We start from the raw sequence: 22,795 nt of genomic DNA on the forward strand, positions 1-22,795 counted from the left end.
CCAAAATTGAGCTTTCTTTTGTATTTGAGCCAAAATTTCACTTACAAATAATGTCATGATGAGATATTTTTGTGGAATCCGAATTCTTGCCAATATTGCCAATTAATGACTTTAATATCTATATTTCTTCCTCTCTACAGACTTGCCTCATGGATACACCTACCCTGCTATTTCCATGGGCTACAGGAGCGGGCCCTCCCCCCAGGATGTTCGACTGGCTGAGCCAGCCGACCTGGAAGCGGTCCAAGTGGAGCCTGCTGAGCATGCTCCCCAGTCTCTCTCCGGCCTGGGGGAGGAGCTAGACTGCCAAGCGATGGTCAGGCCCCTTGCAGAGCCACTCCCACCTGAGGAAGTGGAGCAGGAAGAGGAGGAAAGCGTGGTTGAAAGAGCTCTGGAACAGAGAGAGGAGGTGGAGGTCGCGGCGGTGACGGCAGCCAACTATGTGCCTGGAGAGAGGGAGGTGGAGGAGCAGGGCCCCGCTGAGGAAGAGGTGCTGGTTTGCCCCCCTGCTAAGAGCCCAGTGTGTGAGGCTGCTTCCTGTCCAGTCCCCCTTTCAACAGAGGAGCCTGAAAGGCCAGAAGCTGTCATCACCTTGGAAGAGGAAGAGGATGATGAGGCGGTGGGTGAGGAGGGCCAGGTGGAGCACGCTCAAAAGGTCAACATGCCTGGAGAGCAGGAGTCCGAGCTGCCCGCCATCATCGAGCTCGACCCTGCTTCTCCTGCAGCTCCTGAGCCTCAGTCCTCGGCCCTTGAGGGAGCAAAGGACAGGGAGCAGCAGCACGAGAACGAGATGACCCCCGATGACGCCTCCGTGGATTTTGTGTGTCTTTCCCCCGCCTCAGCTTCCGCCCCCAGCCCGAGCCAGGCGACTGTTGCCGTACCCCACAAACCTCTTGTGCCCTGCTACTGGAGTCTGGAACTGCTGATAGCTGCTGCCTTCTGCACAGATGTACCTCCATTTCCCCTGTTTCCTCTTAACACCCCATCAGTTGCCCCGTCACAGCCTAACCCCCACCAGGGTATGGAGCTTCTGAGTGAGTTGGCAGATCTGGAGCTGCAGCAGCAAAAGCGCACCTGTGGGAAAAGCCAAGGTGAGGGACAGTGGGTCCTGCATTACTCATACACATTAACATGCACAGTCATATCAGTGGAATGCACTTCTCTCTGGTAGTTTACCCTCCTTCTCCTCTGTGTCCACTGAGACAAACTCCCACTCCCCCCTCAGGCCTAGCCTCCGTCGCTCCGTGTTCCCTCCCAGATACTCCTCTCTTCCTGCTGGTCTCAAGAGCCTCTGGTGGATACTAACATGTCCCCAGAGAAGCTGTCTGCATTGCCTGCTTGCCGTTTCTCTCCTTTGGTGTGTTAAAGGCACTTTTATTTTCTAAAAGGCTGTTCTAACGATGTAGAGGCCTCAGGAGAGGGAGAAGAAGCAGGAGGACAGGGCTGAACTACTAGCGAGGGGTGTACACCTCCCTTTCTCACTCCCTCTCTTTCCCTTCCAGCTTTCCTCAGGGAGCTGTCTCTCTGTCTCTCCATCCTGCCGCTGTTTGATCCACACGTGTGCGCAGTCGCACACACACTCAAACACACAAAAAAACACGCGCGCAATTGCAAATACACACATTTTAACAAAAAGGGAAAAAAGGAGACACACCAATTGGCTTCTCTCTCTCTCCCACACACAACACGTTACTGAAAGTTAGTGTGTAATCACAAAAGCAGTCGATGTTTTCAGCACCCTGGAGCATTGCCTGGCTAATTAGACCCCATTGTTTTAAAGTGCCTTTAAAAGCTTCCTTGTTTTTCAAAGCGCCATGTGTTTTTTTTTTATTCATGCAAAAGGATGTTTTGTGTTTACCACAGCATCCTAATGCATTTAACTGCTCCCAAAAGAGGGTTCTATAAAAAGGGTATCATCAACTGATTTCAGAGTCGGTGATGTTGTCTTTGTGATGCGATACTGTTGACAGCTCAAGGAAGTGGCACATGTCGAGTCACAACAATAGTCTTTTACCAAAACAAGTACTAAAACAAGTGAAAAGAATCCGTCTTTTTTATTTATTTATGTAAAGACATAAGATAGTGTTGCTTTGTAAACAACATTTCATCTTTCCGCTCTGTGACTAGACTGCAATCCTTGATAATCAGCCTTTAACTCAGTCCATTGATGGCAGATAGTCCAGCCAGTGCCATAGGCAGATAGGCTTATATAGGAAGAGCTTGGCCCAGATGGCCACTGACATGGCAGCATCTGGTCAGCCCACATTGATATGACCTCTGAAACGATATGCTGCAATTCCTCATACTGGTTTAATGGAGCCATTTCCCTCAATTTCGTTCCTCCTCACCATTTATTCACTTTATCTCACTATTAAGGCTGAAATAACAAGCCACACATACATGTTTTGTTGCAGAATGAGCGCTCACATGCAGAAAATAGTTTTTTTTACACTTTACAATAACCACCTAAGTAATGTTTATAGATGGTTTATAAACCAATTATTAACCATTTACAAAGTGCTATACATATTTAATCGGTAAATGTTTTAAACCAATTTTTTAAAGGTATATGAATCTTTTCAAAATCATTAACATACTTAATATGGTGTTAAAATGTTATAATGAGTGCAACTAAAACTATTAATGAACTATTAATTATAATTTAATTGTTTGTTAATGGTGAAGTAACTATAAACTTACATTAATATACCATCTATTTGCCATTTATAAATTATGTAATTAGTTAACCTTCTTCTAAATGGTCTATATATGGTTTATAAATGATGATTAAACATTAATAAAATTAATAAAATCTGTTTATCATTTGTAAATGAGGGTTATTGTAAAGTGTTACCTTTTAATCTAAAGAAATCAAGCTGAGCTCAATTATAATGTCTTTAAATGGACCATGCATGGACACAATATCAATCAAACAATTCTCTTGTTCCCCTAACAGAAGAGGAGTTGCTGATGTTTGACCTCCAGAGCCTTGCTACTCTGGCCACGGCCCGTGCACTGGAGATGGGCTCAGAGGAAGGCAGCAGCGTGGGTTCAGGGAGACACTTCCCAGCCCGCAGGATCCTCAATTTGCGTAGGAAATGCAGCTGGACACCTCGCAATGAACCAGTAAGACTCAAGATTATTGGCTCAAAACACAAAGTTCTGTTATGTTTTTGATGTTAAAAATGGCCACTAAGGGTGTTGAAAATATAGATACATGTCGATATATTTTGAGAAACTCAGATTTTATGCATATGGTGGTGTGTTCTTAATACTAAAACAGAAAATACTCAAAAACACTTTTTTTAAATTAATAATTTACATGCAACTATTCCTAGCAAACAGACTGCAAAAATAGTAGTGCTATGATGTTTGATGGTTGTTACAGGGATTGTGATAAATGCAAAAATAGATCCCACTATAACGATTGCATTCAATTAAACTCCTTTTTGCTCAGGTTTTGCATATGGTGGTGTGTTCTTTAAACGATCCTATTCCTTCAATGCGTTTTTAAAAAATCATAATGTATTGTAATATATTGTATCAAAACCACTGAGTTATATGTATCCTATCGCCAGACTGTTGCCAATGCACAGCCATAATAACCACTAACGATGTGTACCTCAGGTGTGCCCGGCCAAAGGTAGCATGGAAACAATGGACGGTCCTGAGCTGGCAATGCGTGTGAAGTTGGCTGAGCTGCAGCGGTGCTACAAAGAGAAGCAAAAAGAGCTGGCCAAACTTCAGAGGAAGCACGACCACCAGTGAGTGTGACTTTATCCACCTTTCACTCACACTCACTAATGATTTTTAAAGTTATAAAAACTGAAACACAATTGCATCTAGTTTTTCCCGTCTGTATTATTTGCTAAATATGTGTAGTATCTCAGACTTCCTCTCTCTCTGCTTGTCTGTTTACATCTACGTGTGCAAGCAGGAAGGAGGAAACACCTCGCAGCCCTGCGCGACGAGGGCCGGGGCGGCCAAGGAAGCGGAAACCCACCCTCACCACGGGTCCAGTGTCCTCATCTGAGGGCCAAAGAAAAGTCAAGTGAGTATCACTCAGCCCATCTACGCCGGCTGGCTGTGGTCCAATCTTGCCTGATAAGCCCCCCTGTGTCACTGGTACACAGGGACTGCCTCTCATTGGCATAAACAGGAAATGGGAGAACACACAGCTGAACTATTCAAGGAAGTCCACTTGAACCATTTCTAATCTAATCAACAGTGCCGTTAATTGTATTACTGTATAACAAGCGTTGTGTGTATGCCTGCTAGTACGGAATACTTTATGTATGCTTTAATGGACTACACATACCTAAAAAACGGCTCACAGTTCTCATTAGGCTTCAACCGAGCTAATCTTAAACCTCAGTGGCATTGCTGTAGCGCATGTTAAGCTTAGCTGTGCTGGGTTTGGGAGAGGGAGGGAGGGGGGGTCTGGCTGCTGGCTGGGGAGGGGATGACAGGCAGAGGATGTAATTAGAGTACTGTGAATTCTCCTGTAATCTGTCCCAGCAGCAGGAATGTGACACACCACTGCCATTACAGCCCCACGGGGTCACCAGGGGTCCGAAGGATAACATGATGGTCAGACAGTCCAGGCACTCAGAGATAAGCTGACATTTAGAGCCCTCATACATTGTCCATATGTGTGTGAGGAATAAAAAACAATTAGTGGAATACAGTGAGCAGGGCAGTGGACTAAAAGTGAAGAGAGGGAGACAGATAATAGAGGATACAGATCGGAGGATATTTAAGAAACAAGGACCCTTCTCTCTCTCAAAATGTGTTGATGACATTTAAAAAGTGCAAGCGTCAGCTTTTGTCCAAACAGGGGTGCCAGTGCTGTTTGGTGGAGGTGGTCGAACTGATAAACCAAGAGGGTCTAGGGGATAAAGGTTTCCTGTCAGGCTTCAATTAGCCTTGTCATCAGGCTTTGGAAAGGCTTAGAGCACTAAATGTCACCTCGCAGCATTCCCTCTCTCCCTCTCTCTCTCTCTCTCTCCATCTTCTCTTCTCCCTCCTTTTCTCACTGTGGTTTCTGGGCAGCAGTCCACAGTGTTCCCAGCTGCCCCTTCTGCAGTGTCACCTCCACTCTCCTTCCACCCATGTACCCCTGCCCCCTCGCCAGGCCAGCACTGAGCGGAGTGGGGACGCTGATGCTGGGTGACAATGACACCCAAATGAAAGGGTAACGGACTGGGGCCCTGCAGCAAAGTGCAGTAGAGTGAGGGTGGGGGTCGACTTTGGGGGTGGCTGGGTGTTCTTCAGGCCACAGTACAGTAAATCACTGTGTCTCTTAACTGTGTTAAAATCTGAGCCACAGCTAAGGCAGACACAATGTGCACCCTTTTCATTTTTTTTCTGCAGATTTGTGTGTGCAATGCAGCAGAGAATGACATGACACATCTGAACATGCAGACTGGGGACTGATTAGCCCCATGTTGTGTGACATGGCAGGGTTATGTAAAAGTATGTACTGCACCTGCCACTCATGCAGCTACAAGATGCTGATGCCTGGGTGCTATGATGGAGGGCAGTGGGTCAGTGGGTAACAGCCCAGCCGTTTTAGTATCTCCTTCCTTTCCTTATTTCGCTCGAACCACTGGGAGCATGTGTGGTAATGTTTAAGTGAGCGATAAATTTAAGCCTCCCTGCCTGTGAATTCTATGCATCTGTGCAATTAGGTATGGATGCAGCTGTGTGCTTATGAGCATTTATGCAGGCATTGTTTGTTTTCGTGCGTGCCTCTGTTATTCCTGTGGGTAGAGCGTTGGGGTCCTTTGTGGTGCTGCTTTGATTGGAGGGAGAGCTGGAGAGAACTACTGCTAGCCAGCAAACCCTGCTAATCAATTCTGTTTAATTAGTCACTGTACGCTCAGCCCCACCAGCCCCCCGCTGAGGGGAGGGACTCTGTCATATTGTGTTTGTCAGCAGCGGAAGGCAAGCCGTGGCGGGATCTGCCTCACAGGGACAACTCACACTTCACTGCCACCTCTGTCACTCTCATGTCAGTCAGTGGGCAGACAGCCCCACTGCCCGACAATCACCTTCATTCTGTTACAGATCCACGCTGACACACACGCTCGATTATGAGATTCACACACAAACTCTGCATTCACAGAAACAAAAGAAGCACACACACATTTGATTCCAATGTGTAGTTACAGAACTGTACATGGTACAATACGCGAACAAAGAACTAACATGGAATGTTGAATGTGCTTTATTTATCTACTTCCCATTTAAACCCTGCTTACTCTGTAAATGTGAATGATTTCTTAGGCTTCATGCACGCTAGCAGAAGGGAAGTTAATCTTTTGTTTGAGCATGGCCTGGCTCACGTCGGTGTGGTCTATGGGCAGGCTTCCAGAGGGAAATTCAAGGGCATTTGGAGTGGTTGGCCTGTGATGCTGCTCAGTGTAGGGGAAAGAGTGTGCCACAGTGATATGAAAATGCAACTGGAGAGCTATGATATTCGCTGAGAACAATAGAGCTGCATACAAATGCAATGCCTTCCAACCATCCAGTGTATCTTTCAAAGCTATGCAGTGCTTCACAGGCTGCACAGACACTCCCTAGATAAAGCATTAAGGCTTCTTATGCCACACTGCCCTCAAACAATCCCAGGTTCCTTGTTAGATCCCAATTTTTCAAGTGTGTGGTTTAGACACTGGGCTCTCTGTGTCCTTTTTTGTCATTCTCTTCATCAGACAGAGAAAGGAGACTTATTAGATCCCACAGAGAGGTGACTCAACTCTGTTTTCCCCTGTGATGTGCTACCTCTTTTTTTTTTTCTTTCCAACTACCGCTATTGTTTTCTAATGAATGCCTCTCCCTTGTTTTGACTGGCAGGTCGATGGGGGCGGGGCTTGCCCTGTCGCCTGAGGACCTAGGAGGGGGCGGAGACAGCCAGAGAAGGAAGAAGAGGCTGTCCAGTCGAGGCTTTGAGCGACTCAGCAGCACACAGGTCAGGGTCCCCTTGTCCTCATCCCTTTTGTCCTCTGCGCAACTAGAAATGAAAGAGGCGACTCTTTGTTTCTTTGCGTTTGATATATCCCTTTGTTGCACACTATTTCTAATTACGTGCTACCCTCAGGAGTCAAATCCTCTGCTCTCCATATTAATGTCTTTTTCATTGGGGCTTCTACTGTTCCTTTTTCTTCTCTGTGTGCGAGCAAACGAGAGCCCTCTCCCTCTGACGTTCTGATGCTTTTGCTGCTGCTGTGACCGGGAGAGTAACTGGCTCTCCCTGGCTCTCTCATCTCTCTCTGTTGCAGCAGATAAAAGCACAGGGCTGCAGAAAAAGCAGTCTTCACAGCATGCTCAGCTCCAAGCTGGCCGGTGATGTGACTCAGCTCAAACAGAAAGCCCAGGATAAAAAGATTCTCTCAGGGATGGGCTCCAGGGACAAGGAGGTTTCGCCCTGCAACTCCAACCCCAAGCATGGACACAGAAGCCAGGGCCCAAGCAAAGCTGAGTCCAGGCGAGAGTCTGGGGGACAAAGTGACACAGGTAGATACTGGTTATCACAGTATTGATTATGCCTGTGCTGCTTTGTGTTTTTCCTTACACACACACTGTTAAATCCCTAAAGTCGCATTCTTAACCTACATGTGTGATTCGTTTTGCGAACTTTCTCAGCAGCGAGTGTGGACAGTGGCCCCCAAGAGAGCTGGACTGGACTGGTGCGGCGTGGACGTAAAAAGGGATCCACCACCCTGACCCAGGGCTCCTCGCGCCTTAGCCAGCCCAGAGCGAGGGTTCTCCGTGGCCAGAGACAGGAGGCAATGGAGGAGGGAGAGAGCTCCCCCGCAGACAGTGACTCCTCTGATCAAGGTGAGGCTGTGACGACTGAAAGCTGGTTATGACACGTACGCAGTAATGAAACTGGCCGCAGCAACCCAATATGATTCAGTGGTGAACAGTGTCCTCTCACAGTAAGCACGACCCAGGCATGATCCCTGGTCTTGACCCTTTCGGTTTGCATTTTTCTTTATGTTCACAAAGCAGCAATTTCCGGGGCTGAAAATGAAGCCAACACGCAAGAACAGCCAAACAAAACTGCAGTTCCTTAAATGGCCAATCCCTGTATTTCCCCATGTTAAAATATCCAACTTTATGGTAGAAATAAGCGTGTTTACAGCCTGGTACAAAAACGGTTATCGTCTGTGTAATAGCATATTTTTGGATGATGAAAGACGATATAAACATTCACCCAACAAAGAAATAAAATCCTACAGAAAACAAATGAGTAAGTGCTGCCGTGTGTAAAGTACATTTGACAAGTTATAAATAAAGAAACAACCCCTGGCATATTGTTAGTATCACTAACACATTGAATCAGGTATCCTCCTAAGTCTGCTGTGCCTTTTGTTAATCTGTAAATCACTTTAAAGGCAGTCAGAGGTGAGTAAAAAGGTGTTGATGAATGTCCTGCAATGGACAGGGCTGTGCACGGACATTCGACACCTCAGTGATCAGCCTTGTTGGCCGGTCTGGGCTAGATGTGCAGCCACAGCTGTGGACACTTGCCTGTGAGAGGCCTTGACAGCCCTGGAGACCAGCAGACTGGGTCAAAGAGCTGCTTGAGAAAGTGCAGTGACAAACACACATACACACAAACTCAGTCACTCCAATACAGCCTTGCACATTAACTCTGTAGCATGTGGGTTCACACCAGGAAATACCACCAAGGCAAAGCACTTCATACATCATTTCTATGAACAGTTAAACTATTTACTTAAATGCTAATGAAGTGCCTGTGAAATGATGGAGAGCGAGTTGAATAACTCCACTGGCTGGTAATGACTTAAAGAGATGGATTTGATAATTCGTGTAAGTTCATAAAACCTACCTAATGGTAGCATCTCAATGCTGTATTGTTCTTATATCATTCAGACGATGAAGAAGAAGACGGCAGTTATGATACTGATGAAGGTCAGGACTACAAAGCCCAACCCCCCAGAGACGTCACTTCTAGCTCTTCTGTGACGGGGCCGAGTCCCTCATCTGTTGTAAAACTGGAGGCCAACCAGAAAGCCAGGAACAAAAAACAGAGACAAGAGCTTTATGGTAAGACTGTCCTTTGAAACTGATTCGTAAGTCAACAAAGCTGCCCCACATATTCATGGGAAGCATCTGTTTTGTGTTTCTCCCCGTGGTTTGTTAGCTCGGTCTAAATCTGTTTCTATAATTGAACTGCACAGGCTCCCAGAGTCTGTCAGGAGCAGAGGGTGAGGTCAAAGTAAGGAAGAAGCCCCCCTGTAGGCTGGGCCTGGCCACTGCAGTCAAAAACCGACATGAAGACCATCGGCCCGAAGGGGTAAGAAGGCCATGCGGACCCAGGTCTAAAGAGCCACGGTGGGGCAGTCTTGGGACAAGAGGCAACCGCTACCGGAGGAGTATGGGACTGGCAACCTTCCCCACCACCAGTGAGAGGCTAAAGAGGGCGACCCGCAAGAGCACCATGTTGAGAGGAGCAATCAATAAGGTAAGCAGAATGTATATATATGTACATATATATATATATCTTAAATTGAGCAAACATTAGGGCTGTGCGATATGGACCAAAAGTCATATTATACGATATATACCCCAATATTTTTATCGTAAAGAGAGAGCAAATGTTCAGTCAAAGTCAAGTATGACATGTCACAAGTAGTTTTATTGAAACAGTGTATTTAAGTGAACATAAATACTGTATAACAACAGGAGTACCTTTTTTTTTTTTTACATCATAGCTCCATGAAGTGCACATTTAAATAAAAAATATCTTAAACAAAAATAGCCTATGAAATAAAATAGGCCAATCTTTTACTGAAATAAATATATATATATGATAAAAGAATAACGAATATTACAAAAGAACTAAATATGACAAATCCTAGTAAGGGCAGCATTTATATCTAAAGAAAGAAAAAAAATTGAACTATATCGATACATGCAATATGGTCTAATTCCATATCACATTTAAAAATATATCGATATATTTTTTATATCGATATATCGCCCAGCCCTTACATACATTATTATTTTTGATCATCTATGTATGCAAACTTTGCACAGCTTCTTCCCCTGCCTTTGCTGGTACTGCTTGTGGAGATATGTCACACTCATCTTATTCACTCTCATGTCTGCTTCAACAGAGGAGAAGTTGCTGGTCAGCTGCAGCTCCATCTTCACAGAGTGAGGAGGGCAGCAGGGGACGAAGGAGCAAAGACCAGCAGGTACTGGACACATTGCATACAAAAGCACTCAATCCACACTCACAAAACCAGAAGCATTCAAACTGCCAAACAGGATCCAATTCGACAAAAATGTCTTCATACATCTATTAACAATTCTGGTGATGTGTTACTGTCCCAGATTTCTCACCCTGCGGACCGTTACTGTAGAACTATTAAAAGTACTTTTAGCACATTGCACATAGCCCGACCTCCTGCTGAGTAATCTTAGGGGAGGAGAGGATGGGAGAGGAGATGTGGGAAGGGGGGCGGCTCACACCTTCTGCTGTGACAGAGTGAAAAAATGGTTACTGATAGGAGATGGTGCAGGCGCTGTGAAGTCCCCTGTGGTTAATTGCTACTTTGAGTTGAATGCTAAACAATTTCTCCTTTCTTCTATCACACTTTTTAATCTTCACGTTTATTTTTTTATCCATCCCTGCATCCATTTATTCTTCTGTGCATCCCTTCTGTTATATTTTTACAGCCAAAGGGACGAGCAGTGAGTCGGCTGCTGGAGAGCTTTGCGGCAGATGAAGGCTTTCAGATGGATGGCAGCAGCTTCTCTGAAGAAGAGGAGGACAGCAGCCCATCAAACGGCAACAAAAGCCCTGAAGGTCGGAGATAACACTGCATATCTTCCAACAGTGTTTCAAGCTAAATATTCAGTTTCAGTTTCAGTGATGTTGTAAAATATTAAATGTGTGATTTGCCTTCTCTTTGTGCAGTTCCCAACTGTGTGCTGACCAAAGAACTCCTGACTGATGGACTGAAGGTCCTGATCTCCAAGGAGGATGAGCTTCTATACGCTGCCAGGGTTCACACACTGGAGCTCCCCGACATGTAAGCACACATGCAGTCATACGAGAGATAAATCAGGGTGTTTAAATGTTGTAATTTGTCCCTTTTATGCTGCTTTATTGGCCAGCCTCTCTTGGAAATGAGACGTTTACCTGGTTAAATAAAGGAGATAGATAGATGGATAGATGGATAGATGTATAGATAGATAGATAGATGTATAGATAGATGTATAGATAGATAGATGTATAGATAGATGTATAGATAGATAGATAGATAGATAGATAGATGTATAGATAGATAGATAGATAGATAGATAGATAGATAGATAGATAGATAGATAGATAGATAGATAGATAGATAGATAGATAGATAGATAGATAGATAGAATCTATTATAAAAAAAAACACATATGTAACACAAATAACAAAATCAGAGGATTATGAAGGGAGAGAGAGTGTTAAAGTGAGAAAATTAAAAATGGATAACCACACGGACATAAATATTGAATAAATGCTTTTTTTAAATGGGAAAAATAGTTAGCTGTGCAATCACAAAATGGTGGTTGGTTGAATTTGTGATTCATCAGCCAAAAAATGCTTTTCCAACACTGGTTGAAATCGAAGTACAGTGACACATTTTTATCTTTTTTTTTCAGTGTTCATTCCGCACATGTGTGAAACCAAATTAATGAAATATCAAACGTCGACACATCATAAAAGAAATCATACACACAAGGTTTATTGATTTAGGCGCCCCGCGATCACAAAAAGAGGAATTTAGCATCAGAGGACAAGAAGTTAACACCAGTATCTAAAATTCTTCCTATTTATTCATGCCTTTCTTCCTTCCCTCATCGTCCCATACCTAGCTCCGAGTATCAATACGGCTCCTTGGGCTCAGGCAGCAAAAAATGCTTTAACAACTGCAGAGTGGGAGTAACATATGACATGGGAGCCAGGCAAGCATAATACAAGCATCTGAAAATATCTTTTTCTCTCTCTGCTGTGCTTTTTTCTCTAGCTTTAGCATTGTTATCTATGGTGAAAGAGGAAACCGCCCAAGAATCTATTCATTGGAGCAGCTGCTACAGGAAGCTGTAAGTTCACCCCGCTGCACTAAAACACTTTGTTACAGGAAAAAGCATCACTTGTTTGGTCTTCTAGGTCATTCAACACTTCAATTTCTCTTAAACATCCTTTTTACCCTGCAGTTCTCCATAGCCTTCCAGCTCCTCTGTAGCTCTGCCAGTCCCTTCGTTTTCTCTCTTTAAACCTCTGTTGATGGTCTCACAGGGTCATTGAGGCCATTTAAACCTCTTAAATGCATAAGAACATATGGGAGGCAGGATCTTTGTGTGTGTCCATTAAACCCTGCTCTGTCTGTGGGTGGGATAATCCCACTCACACCTGGACCCGTTCACGTTGTAGTTTAAATAGAAGATGATGAAAACTTCACATCCCTACTGCTGCCTAAGTAACAGAATGGTTTAAAGGCTCAGATTGATAAATGAAAAACAGTGTAAGAAGAGAAGCTAGCTAATGGTGACCTGGAATGATCTGATGGTGTACAGGTACATTTAAAAAAATTAGAATATTGTGAAAAAGTTTAATATTTTTTGTCAATTATTTCAGAAAGTGAAACTCATACATTATATAGATTCATTACATAGAGTGAAATATCTCAAGTCTGTATTTCTAGTAGTTATGATGATTATGGCTTAGAGATAATGAAAACACAAAACTCAGTGTCTCAGAAAATTAGAATATTACATGAGATCAATTTAAAAAAAGATTATTTTAAACACAAATGTAAGGCTTCTGAAAAGTATGTTAATTTCTATACACTCAATACTTGGTTGGGCCTCCTTTTGCACAAATTACTGCATTAATACGGCGTGGCATGGAGGTGATCATAACCTTACCTTTGCCAGTGTTGGCAGGTGCCACGTCCTGCTGGAAAATGAAATCAGAAAACACAGTGGACCAACACCAGCAGAGGACATGGCCCCAAATCACCACTGACTGTGGACTCCAATATTTCACAATATTGTAATTTTCTGAGACACTGAGTTTCGGTTTTCATTATCTCTAAGCCAGAATCATCAAAATTACAAGAAAAGCAGGCTTGAAATATTTCACTCTATGCATAATGAAACTATATAAAGAATGAGTTTCACTTTCTGAAATCATTGAACTTTTTCATGATATTCAAATTTTTTGAGATGTACCTGTAGGGCATATTTCAGAATAAAATTCTTCACCCATTTAGTTTTGTTTTCAGTTGGACCTGGGATGGTTAAAAGTTTTTCTTAACCACAAGATCATTTGGATTTGTAATTCTCACTTAAGTTAAGATACAATTACAGTTTACGTAAATCATCCATGTAATGAGACATAATTATACATTGTAGAAACCGCAGCACATTCTTGGCTGGTGTTCATTTGCATTTAGGTAGCATGTGCCGCCTTGTGTGACTCACATTCAGAATGGAGTTGAGTGTTTACTGCAGCAGGTGATCTTTGTCCCCTTTTTTATCTTTTTTTTTCCCCCACTGAGAGGACAGTGGTCAGTATGTACTAATAACAGCAAGCCCACATCTTCTCCAACTGTGGACATAAGGCTTCACAACTGCCAAATAGGCCACAGGATGTTGTGTTTGCGCACAATGGAGTGTCTAGAGAGGATGACCCTGGAGGAGTGGAGCAGAGTTTAACTGGCATGATTTCGCCTGAGATGAATGGCTTTTGATTTCATTCTAATAGGGGAAAGGAAAGGCTGCTGAGAGGGCATGATAACTGTGCTGGGGTTAATCTGAAATGCCTTTGAGGTCATACAGGTACATCTAAAAAAATTAGAATATCGTGAAAAAGTTCAATATTTTTTGTCAATTATTTCAGAAAGTTAAACTCGAATATTATATAGATTCATTACACTGAGTGAAATATTTCAAGCCTGTATTTCTTGCAACTTTGAGTTTTGTGTTTTCATTATCTGTAAGCTATAATTATCAGTGTCTCAGAAAATTAGAATATTACATAAGATCAATTAAAAAAAAGGATATTTTAAACACAAATGTCAGGCTTCTGAATGGTGTCTTCATTTCTATACATTAAATACTTGGTTGGGCTCCTTTTGCATGAATTACTGCATTAATACAGCGTGGCATTGAGGTGATCAACCTACAGCACCATGTTGCTTTTATAGCAGCCTTCAGGTCATCTGCATCTGGTGTCTCTCACCTTCCTCTTGACAACAGCCCGTAGACTCCTATGAGCATGAAGACTCTAAAATGTCCTGCTAGATGGCTGCTATGTTGACTGTGGACTTCAGAAAACACAATGGACCAACAGCAGCAGAGGACATGGCCCCAAACCACCACTGACCCAGGACCATCATATTGAACTTTTTCACAATATTCTAATTTTCTGAGACACTGAGTTTTGGGTTTTCATTATCTCTAAGAATCATCAAAATTACAAGAAAAACAGGCTTTAAATATTTCACTCTATGCACAATGAATCTATATAATGTATGAGTTTCACTTTCTGAAATGATTGGCATTTTTCATGATGTTCTTCTTTTTCGAGCTGTACCTGTATTTTATCAAATGTTATAAATGATAAAGTAGTTATGTATGAATTCTTATTGTGATATGGAAATTTACACAAATCTGCACACATTACAGACTAGATGTGATATAATTTACTTGACTGGCATACATTTTCACTTAAAGTTAAAAGGCATTATTTCCATAAGATTAATGTTTTCAATTAAAGATATATTAAAAGTTTCTAAAAAAGGAAATTTGAAACCCTGTTCGCCTCTCAGGAAACATGTGTTTGAAGTTAACATTAATACATCACAGGCGCAATTGATTCAATTACCGCTCTAAACAAACTTAAAACGAAGTCCCACATGTTATTATTGTTTATTTCCCGCCATGGGCCAAGAGTTAGTGCAGCATTTAAATGTCTATGAAATCAGTGTTCATCAGGTGCTGCAGTGGTGGATCATACACATATCAGTCCGTCCACTATCTGACCACTTGTTTCCTCCTCCTCATCCATGTAAGCTCGCTCGTATCATTTCTCCCGGCAGTTCACAAAGCACTTCTGGCAACTTTAGTCTTATTTAAACACTCATCAGATAGCAGCTGCTCCTAATTATGCCATACTTCCACTTTCTTGTCTTTAAATTAGTCCCAAAGCCATTTATTTGACTCTGACACCAATGCCCCGATTTTCACCGCACTCCTTCTCCCTCCCCCATGCACACACACACACACACACACACACCAACATCCACACCTCATCAGTCAAAGGGTCCCTTGCCATGGCAACAGTAAATGAAAGCAACCTGAAAGAACCCCCAGTGAGTGGCGGATGCTGGGGCTGCCTGCATTGTTGGAGGGAGGATCTGGCAACCTGCAATCACAAGCCCTCTATTCAGGCCCTCTTTAGTATTACTCAGCAAGTCAGGATTTACTGCATCATGGCTTCCGTTCTTTTCAGCCCTGACTGGCACATTGGCATGAGATAAGTGCCGCTTGGAAACGTGGCACAGTGGCTGCCCATGCACAATGCTCTATGTCTCTCACACTGTATGTGTGTGTGTGTGAGGGTGTGTACGCATGCACGTCTGTGTGTGTGCAGCCTGTAATGAATCTTAATTATGTTTTGGTCTGGCCTTCAGGTCCTGGATGTACGGCCAGAGTCGGAGACTGTGCTCAGCGAAGGAACCAGGGTGTGCGCTTACTGGAGCGAACGCTCCCGCTGCTTATACCCCGGCTATGTTCGCAGAGGTGAGAAATCAGCTGCTTCTGACTGTTTTTCTGTGTGTCATGTGCTCAGTATCTTCAACCTTATAGGTTGTTGTTTATACATTTTTAGTTGACCTTTATTTAACCAGGAGAGTCCCACTGAGATTAAGAATTTGTTTTTCCAAGGGTAAAAGGGAACACATATTTCAGAAAAAAAGTTAAGAGTTTTCTCACCAAAAACATTGACATCCTAAAGAATCTGCTGGTCAGGGTTTTTTATTATTTGAAAGCATTTAGCAGTATTTATTCTTAAGTTTCAAGTCATTCTGCCCTATTCCATGCCGAAAGCATCTTTTCCAATGTCCAACCGAGCACTTGGGACATCACTCAGAAATAGTCCTTATAATGCGTATCTGTAGTATTGTATGTAATATATAATGACACATCGCTAGTATGGCAGCAGTCCAAGAATTGCCTTATATAAGAGTGTATCAATGACAGAGCCTGCAGGTGGCCAGAGCAGTCCATTCTACCCAAGAGTATATCTAACAGTGGTGAGTCAGAGCTTTACAATTGGTAATGGATCTCAGAGAAGCATGGCATGCTGTGTCAACCATATGAACATGCTACTGAACGGACGTTTGCATATATAAAAGATCAACACAGTCTAACGCAGGAATAAAAAGAAGTGGTGGCAACAAGACACCTTTCAATTCTTTTTTTTTTTTTTGCATTACTAGTTATTGCACTAGCAGTGTCACATAATTGTTTTTGGCCCTGTTGCAAAAAAAATGTTGGGCCCTCGCCCCAAGCACAGGTGCAGCTGCACACAATCAAGTGCTCACATAACCACATGGAGAGGCTCTACCCACAACTCCAATGCAAACCAGCCTTTGATCAGCAGCACTTGGGCTAGCAGAGGATAAAAGAGAACAGGATGAGTGGACTATCTTTTGAGAACCACTTTTTGACACGCTTGCTAAATATTGTGCTGCTTACTTATGGTCTGTTTCCTGAAGAAAGCTTCTTGCTAAAGAGTTAAGAAAAATTGACGCCCATGCAAGTTATCGCATGATAGTCAGGAAGCAAGGTCAGTGGACAAATTAGCATTTCCCAGCAAGCCCTCTTTATTCCTAAGTTATAAACAATAAAACATTTAGCTTTGGAACAAATAAAAACACATAAAAATCGGTTATGACTTAAAACCATAAGTGATATATACAGCTTGAAAGGGTGACATTGCTATGTTGTTCGTATTGTGTGAGAGTGGTATATATATCTATCACAATTTTGATCAATTTTAATTTTTAAACTGTGGAATGGTTACTTTAAAGAATTAAGTTGAATGATCAAATATGCTAGAGGACCCATCTAGAATAGTAAGTAGGCTCCTGTATGGGCCCAGACAGCTCCTGGACTCTTTGGTGTGCAATGCCAATATTTACGCTTCTCTATTTTTAGCATTTTCTAATTTTCCTGCCCACCTCAAGGAGTGTATTTTTGTCTCTTGCAGGTGGTTCATCTGATGAAGGGAAGCAAGGCGGAGTGATGGTAGAGTTTGATGATGGAGACAGAGGGAAGATTTCTCTCCCTAACATCCGCCTCCTGCCTCCAGGATACCAGATCCACTGTGAGTGTCTTCTCTCTGATTTTGTCCTTACATGTGACGCTGTATTGTCTTCCTGTAAAAGAATGCTCATAGTCTTATTGCCCTCGTCCTTCAGGTGGGGAGTTATCTCCTTCCCTGATACCCAATGAGACAACGGCCAAAAGAAGTTCTAGCCTGGAGCAGGCCCCCATCAGTGACAGACCTTCTGACAGATTCAACATCATCAACACTTTACCTAACAGCCAAACTCTGACTGTTCACAAAAGAAGACCAGGTAAGAATTAACACTTGAAACTCTTTATTCCACCTCAAACTACCTAAAAAAGTTATTACAAAATCCTGTGTAACAATATCACACGTATGTATCTGTTCGCCCAACAAATAATTAAAGCTGCAATACTTTTTGAATTAAATATTGTAGCAACATTTTTATAGCTGCACCATTACATTAACCCTCTATGGTACGGTGTTGCCCTCAGGCAGCCTGTCAAATTTCTACAATGCATGTTTTTGAGTAATGCAATACTTTAAAAAAGAGGGAAGAGTATAGGGAACCAATAGCAATGCTTTAATTTGTCACATGACCTCCAGGAGGCCATATTGAAACCCTATTTTTCAGACTTTTCCAAAGGAAAAAGCTTTGCCATTTTGCACCACAAAAAAAGCACTAAAAATTTCTTGGCCCTTTTCCATCTGGACAAAAAATATATTGCCACTCCAGACAAGAAACTGGTCAAAAAAGGTTCCTTTTATTATGTTTTTAAAATTTAAAATGTTTTGTATTGTACCCTGTTGAAGCTACTGAATCTTTTACACGTTTATTAAATAAATTATGTTAAAATTGAAAAAAATAAATCCCTTTTTCACTTGTTCACCGTTATGGTACAAGGTTGCCTATGGGCAACAAACCCCAAAAACTTCCCTAAAAAAGAATTATAACATTTCTTCAAATTATGTATATATTTAATTTATTTTAAGACAAAAAAACCACTCCAAACATGTTTTCCCTAACTGGCATCATAATGTGTACCATAGAGAGTTAAATGAAAATATTCCAAATGTCTAATGTAATTTTATATTCAGCTATCTTTGATAACAATGGGTTGTCAACTTGAATTTAAAATACATTTCTGTAGTTTTTGCTGTCTATATTTATTTTAATTCTAATGATTTTTGGTGATGTTTTGGACATAGACATACATGTTTCATAATCTGCGATGTATTGCTAAAACATTATATCTTTTGATTATTCTAGGGAGACCAAAAGGTTCTGGGAAGAAACAGAAGCAGCAACAGCAGCAAGCTGAGAATGCCAATAAAAATCTTTCCCCTTTCCTGGGTTGGCCTTTGTTGGGCAACACCCGCAAGAGGTCGTCTGACAACCTATTTCAGCTCAACGGGGCACCCAGGAAGGCCATGAGAGGGACAGACGTTGACCTGTTGCCCTTGTCTAGGAGCCAGCCACTGGTCTCCACCCCAGCCAAAGGCCTTTTCAGCAGCAGCTCCTTCGAGGTGGACTCCTTCAGCAGCATTGCAAATGGCTACTCCTCTTTCTGTACTCAATCTACAGGGCAGAGTCCAGGTTTATCTCTGGGCGCCAGAAGTGGGCCGTATGGCCAGAAGCGGAGGCAAGATGACCTCGTTATGCCAAGGAGCAGGGAGTCAGGACAAGAGTTTCTGGTCAAGTTAGATCACGAAGGAGTGACCTCCCCCAAGACAAAGAACAGCAAGGCTCTGCTGCTGCGAGGTGGTTCCAGTGTGAGTGGTATGCCCAGGACGGAGACCTACTCTCACCCAGTTCTGCTGGTTAAAGACAACAAAAAGGGTGGTGCCTCCAGAGTAGAACTTCTCCTGAAAGGAACAACGCCTCAAAGAAAGCCCTCTTATTCTCTGCGTCTAGACGAGTATGGCGACTTGGGCTTCAGCTCCCACAGAGAGTGTCACAGCTCCTACTCTGATCAGGAAGACGATGAGGAGGAGAGGAGGAGAGCTGCACTGGCTGCAGCCTCGGGAGGACTAAGGACAGCTGGCCGCTTTCTGTCACGTCTCTCCGTCTCCTCCTCTTCTTCTGGTTCTTCAAGTTCCTCCTCTTCAGGCTCCCTCTCCAGTTCCAGCCTGTGCTCCTCGGACAATGATTCCTCCTACAGCTCAGATGATGAGGACAGTTCTACGCTAATGCTTCAGAGTTGTCTCTCTTCCCACCGGGGGCTCCTGCAACCTTCTGAACCCTCAACTTCTTCAAGGCCGCACCAGCACTCCTTTGTGGCCAAAGCTGTGGCTGTCTCCAATGCCAAAGGAGGCCCCCCTGATCAAGTGTCCAACAGTAAGTCCCTGAAGAGGAAAGACTGCACTAGTTCCACTTCTAAAACATCGAAGGATTTCATGAAGAAACCGAGGATGCTTCCAGATGACACCTCATTTATTCCAAGGCCCAAGATATCTCCGTTCCTAGCAGGAAGACAAATGTGGCGGTGGTTAGGAAACCCTACACAGGTGAGAATAGTCTAATCTTGTTTTTTACTGCACATAATCAATTAAAAGAATGTCCTTTTTCTTTCATAATATAAGTTTAGTTATCCAAGGATACTTAATCACTTAAGGTCCCTGTAATTATCAAATAAGATTGGTCAAAGTGTCTGGTTTTTCCACAGCGACGAGGTCTAAAGGGCAAAGCCAGGAAGCTCTTCTATAAGGCTATCGTGCGAGGCAGAGACACGGTGAGAGTGGGAGATTGTGCTGTGTTTCTCTCAGCCGGACGCCCGAACCTCCCGTATATAGGTCGAATTGAGAACCTTTGGGAATCCTGGACCTCCAGCATGGTGGTCAAAGTCAAGTGGTTCTACCATCCTGAAGAGACCAAGCTCGGCAAGAGGCATCGAGATGGCAAGGTGAGTCTTCATGGAGCTTACAATTATAGAGTCGTTTGTGGATTTCTTTTAGTTCATAACGTAGTAACTAACCCCGTCTTTCCCTACCCAGCATGCCCTGTACCAGTCGTGTCATGAGGATGAGAATGACGTCCAGACAATCTCCCATAAGTGTCGGGTGGTGAGCAGGGAGGAGTACGAGTGTCTGACTCGCAATCAGAAGCCGAACAGTACCTCCCCAGACCTCTACTACCTGGCCGGGACGTATGACCCCACCGCTGGTCAACTGGTCACTACTGAAGGGGTTTCCATCCTGTGCTGAACCTCCATGAGGACACTACTGAAGGACTCCTTTGGAGGAAGGATAAAAGTCCACGACTTTACCTACAAGACCCTCCAGCCTGGGAAGACAACAAGTGTTCCTTGGGAATGCCTCAAGGACTCGTGGACTAAACGTCAGCACCAAAGCAGGGCTGTCCGAGGTAACACACTGGAGTCTATTTGCGTGGAAGTAAAGGAAATGCTATAACTGGTTGATCCTTTCAAGAAGAACAGAAGAACGTCTGGGTCTTCCTGGGCATCACACAATTAAATAAGTGGCGTTTTGGTCATCTAACTAATCTCTTTTTAATGGATCCATGTGATAGTCAGCTTCATAAATGATTTTAGGACTCATTCTTCCAACTCCTATTATGTGTCACCAAAGGAGAGCTGCGAGTGCATTTGACTGTGCAAAGTATCATGAGGCTGTTTAGTCTCTGCGGACCAATTCTTTAAAGGTAGCCTTACCTAAGGGAATGGAAACGAAAATGAGGCCCGGGGCTCTCCCTCGACCTCTTCATTCCAGGGAAGTTGAAAACATGTAAAGGATGTAAAGTTGATGTCTGTAAATATTTTGAATTTTTCCCAATCAAGCCATACACTTCAGTACCTCTCGCCTGTCTTAACTGTTCAGGTGTACATTGTACAGGTCAATTATTGTATTGTGGTCTGTTGTCTATATGTACATAAAAGCTATTTTATATAGGAGTTTATTGTATATATGAGATGTATCTTTCCATGTTTGCGATTGATTTATTTTTATATGGGTGTAGAATACATTACGTCGTTTTTCCTTTGCTTTGGGAAGTCAAGATTGGAGATGTTAGTGTTGCACTGCATATGCCCTGCTGAGACAGACAGAGACAGACAGAGCACAAACAAAGAAGGATTTAGTCTATAACAGGACAGGACTCACTTTCTGAGAGAGAGGGAGGTCGCCCTGTTTAAAAAATAGGTCAAGTGGCTTTTTGTAAAAGTGTTCTGTTACATTTTTTTGTTCTCCTATTTTAAAAAACACCTTTTTATTTATGTACCTCTCAGTTGGTCATCGTCACAAGGCAGATCCCACTGGACTGCAATCACGGGTCAAAAATGATTTGAGATCAATGATATGAGTATAACATTTTGACACAATATTTGTGTGTGATGAGTGTCCTGGCATCACTTTAATCATGTCCACACAAATCGATTGAGAACAAGACTGGGTCTTTTAATGAAAACGTGTTAAATGAATGCATAGTTCAGCACATTCTGACCTACAAAATACCAAAGTGTCTTTTAAATATCTTTATTTCCTTTATTTAAATTTAACATGTCAAGCACCTGTACTGAACTCAAATCAGAAATCACTGGTAACTTATAGAATACTTGTCCTCCACTATGTGCATATATATTGGCTTTGCATTGTGACAATGATTCCTTGCACATGTACCTGCAGTTTTGTTTAGTGCAAACATATGCAGCAAAAGGCCACCTGGGAGTGTGACTATGAAGGTCAAGGTACTGACAAAGTAAGATGTTGAGTACTGACAATTTGTTGGAATTAGTCTATTTTAGTTTCATCAGCCATCTGTGTCTATTTTGTACAGTACACGCACATACTCAATGCTAACTGTGAAGGACAATCAGATTCACAAAGCAATGGACATAGAGTAGGTTCACTCAATCTGAAAATTACTTAAGTTTATTTAAGTTGTGCCAAGTACATTTTTGTCTATTTTTTGTCTTGTTTAATATGCAATCCTGAGTATTCTTTGTTCACAAAGTTTTATTTTGTTCGCCAACATTTTATTTATTGTCAATGTTGCTGTTTGTTCATGCCAAGAGCGCTTTATGAGAATGTGACATTGTTTTTCTTGGTGTGATGTCGCATTTGCATTTCTTAAATAAAACTGGTCTTGTAGGGGCCATCTAGTGAAAAGAAATAAAGCAACACTGGATTCTTCTCATCCGCAAACCTCTGTGAATTAATTCTATTATTCTGGCTGTGTCCTCTTCATCTTACTGCACCTGCCATTTCACATCAACACATTTATGTTAAACCGTTTTGTAATGAGTAAGATATTGCCTTTGAAAGACAGAATAAATTACATTTTCTTTTCCAAATGGGACAAAGTGACACAAAATCATACCAAAGAGACAATGTTTTACAAACTGACTAAACTAGTACCAAAGAATAAGTACATTTTTTTCACAAATGTGTAGCAGG

At 42.6% G+C, this 22,795-nt stretch overlaps 1 protein-coding gene across 1 annotated transcript in view; it reads left to right on the top strand.

Moving 5' to 3' along the window:
- Positions 1–22,444, top strand: part of LOC131983042 (BAH and coiled-coil domain-containing protein 1) — a 71,561-nt gene extending 49,117 nt beyond the window's left edge. Inside the window, exons 11-29 of the mRNA XM_059347611.1 lie at positions 141–1,091; positions 2,957–3,126; positions 3,628–3,764; positions 3,938–4,051; positions 6,859–6,973; positions 7,284–7,518; positions 7,648–7,842; positions 8,905–9,078; positions 9,213–9,496; positions 10,152–10,232; positions 10,717–10,846; positions 10,958–11,072; positions 12,051–12,126; positions 15,723–15,831; positions 17,303–17,419; positions 17,514–17,672; positions 18,654–19,891; positions 20,050–20,286; positions 20,378–22,444. Of these exons, the coding sequence (XP_059203594.1) occupies positions 141–1,091; positions 2,957–3,126; positions 3,628–3,764; positions 3,938–4,051; positions 6,859–6,973; positions 7,284–7,518; positions 7,648–7,842; positions 8,905–9,078; positions 9,213–9,496; positions 10,152–10,232; positions 10,717–10,846; positions 10,958–11,072; positions 12,051–12,126; positions 15,723–15,831; positions 17,303–17,419; positions 17,514–17,672; positions 18,654–19,891; positions 20,050–20,286; positions 20,378–20,587 (4,847 nt within the window). The 3' untranslated portion in view covers positions 20,588–22,444. The remainder of the gene's footprint in view (positions 1–140; positions 1,092–2,956; positions 3,127–3,627; positions 3,765–3,937; positions 4,052–6,858; positions 6,974–7,283; positions 7,519–7,647; positions 7,843–8,904; positions 9,079–9,212; positions 9,497–10,151; positions 10,233–10,716; positions 10,847–10,957; positions 11,073–12,050; positions 12,127–15,722; positions 15,832–17,302; positions 17,420–17,513; positions 17,673–18,653; positions 19,892–20,049; positions 20,287–20,377) is intronic.
- Positions 22,445–22,795: the final 351 nt, after the last annotated feature.

Source organism: Centropristis striata, chromosome 13 (assembly GCF_030273125.1).
Source record: "Centropristis striata isolate RG_2023a ecotype Rhode Island chromosome 13, C.striata_1.0, whole genome shotgun sequence".
In the NCBI taxonomy this organism is placed as follows: domain Eukaryota; kingdom Metazoa; phylum Chordata; class Actinopteri; order Perciformes; family Serranidae; genus Centropristis; species Centropristis striata.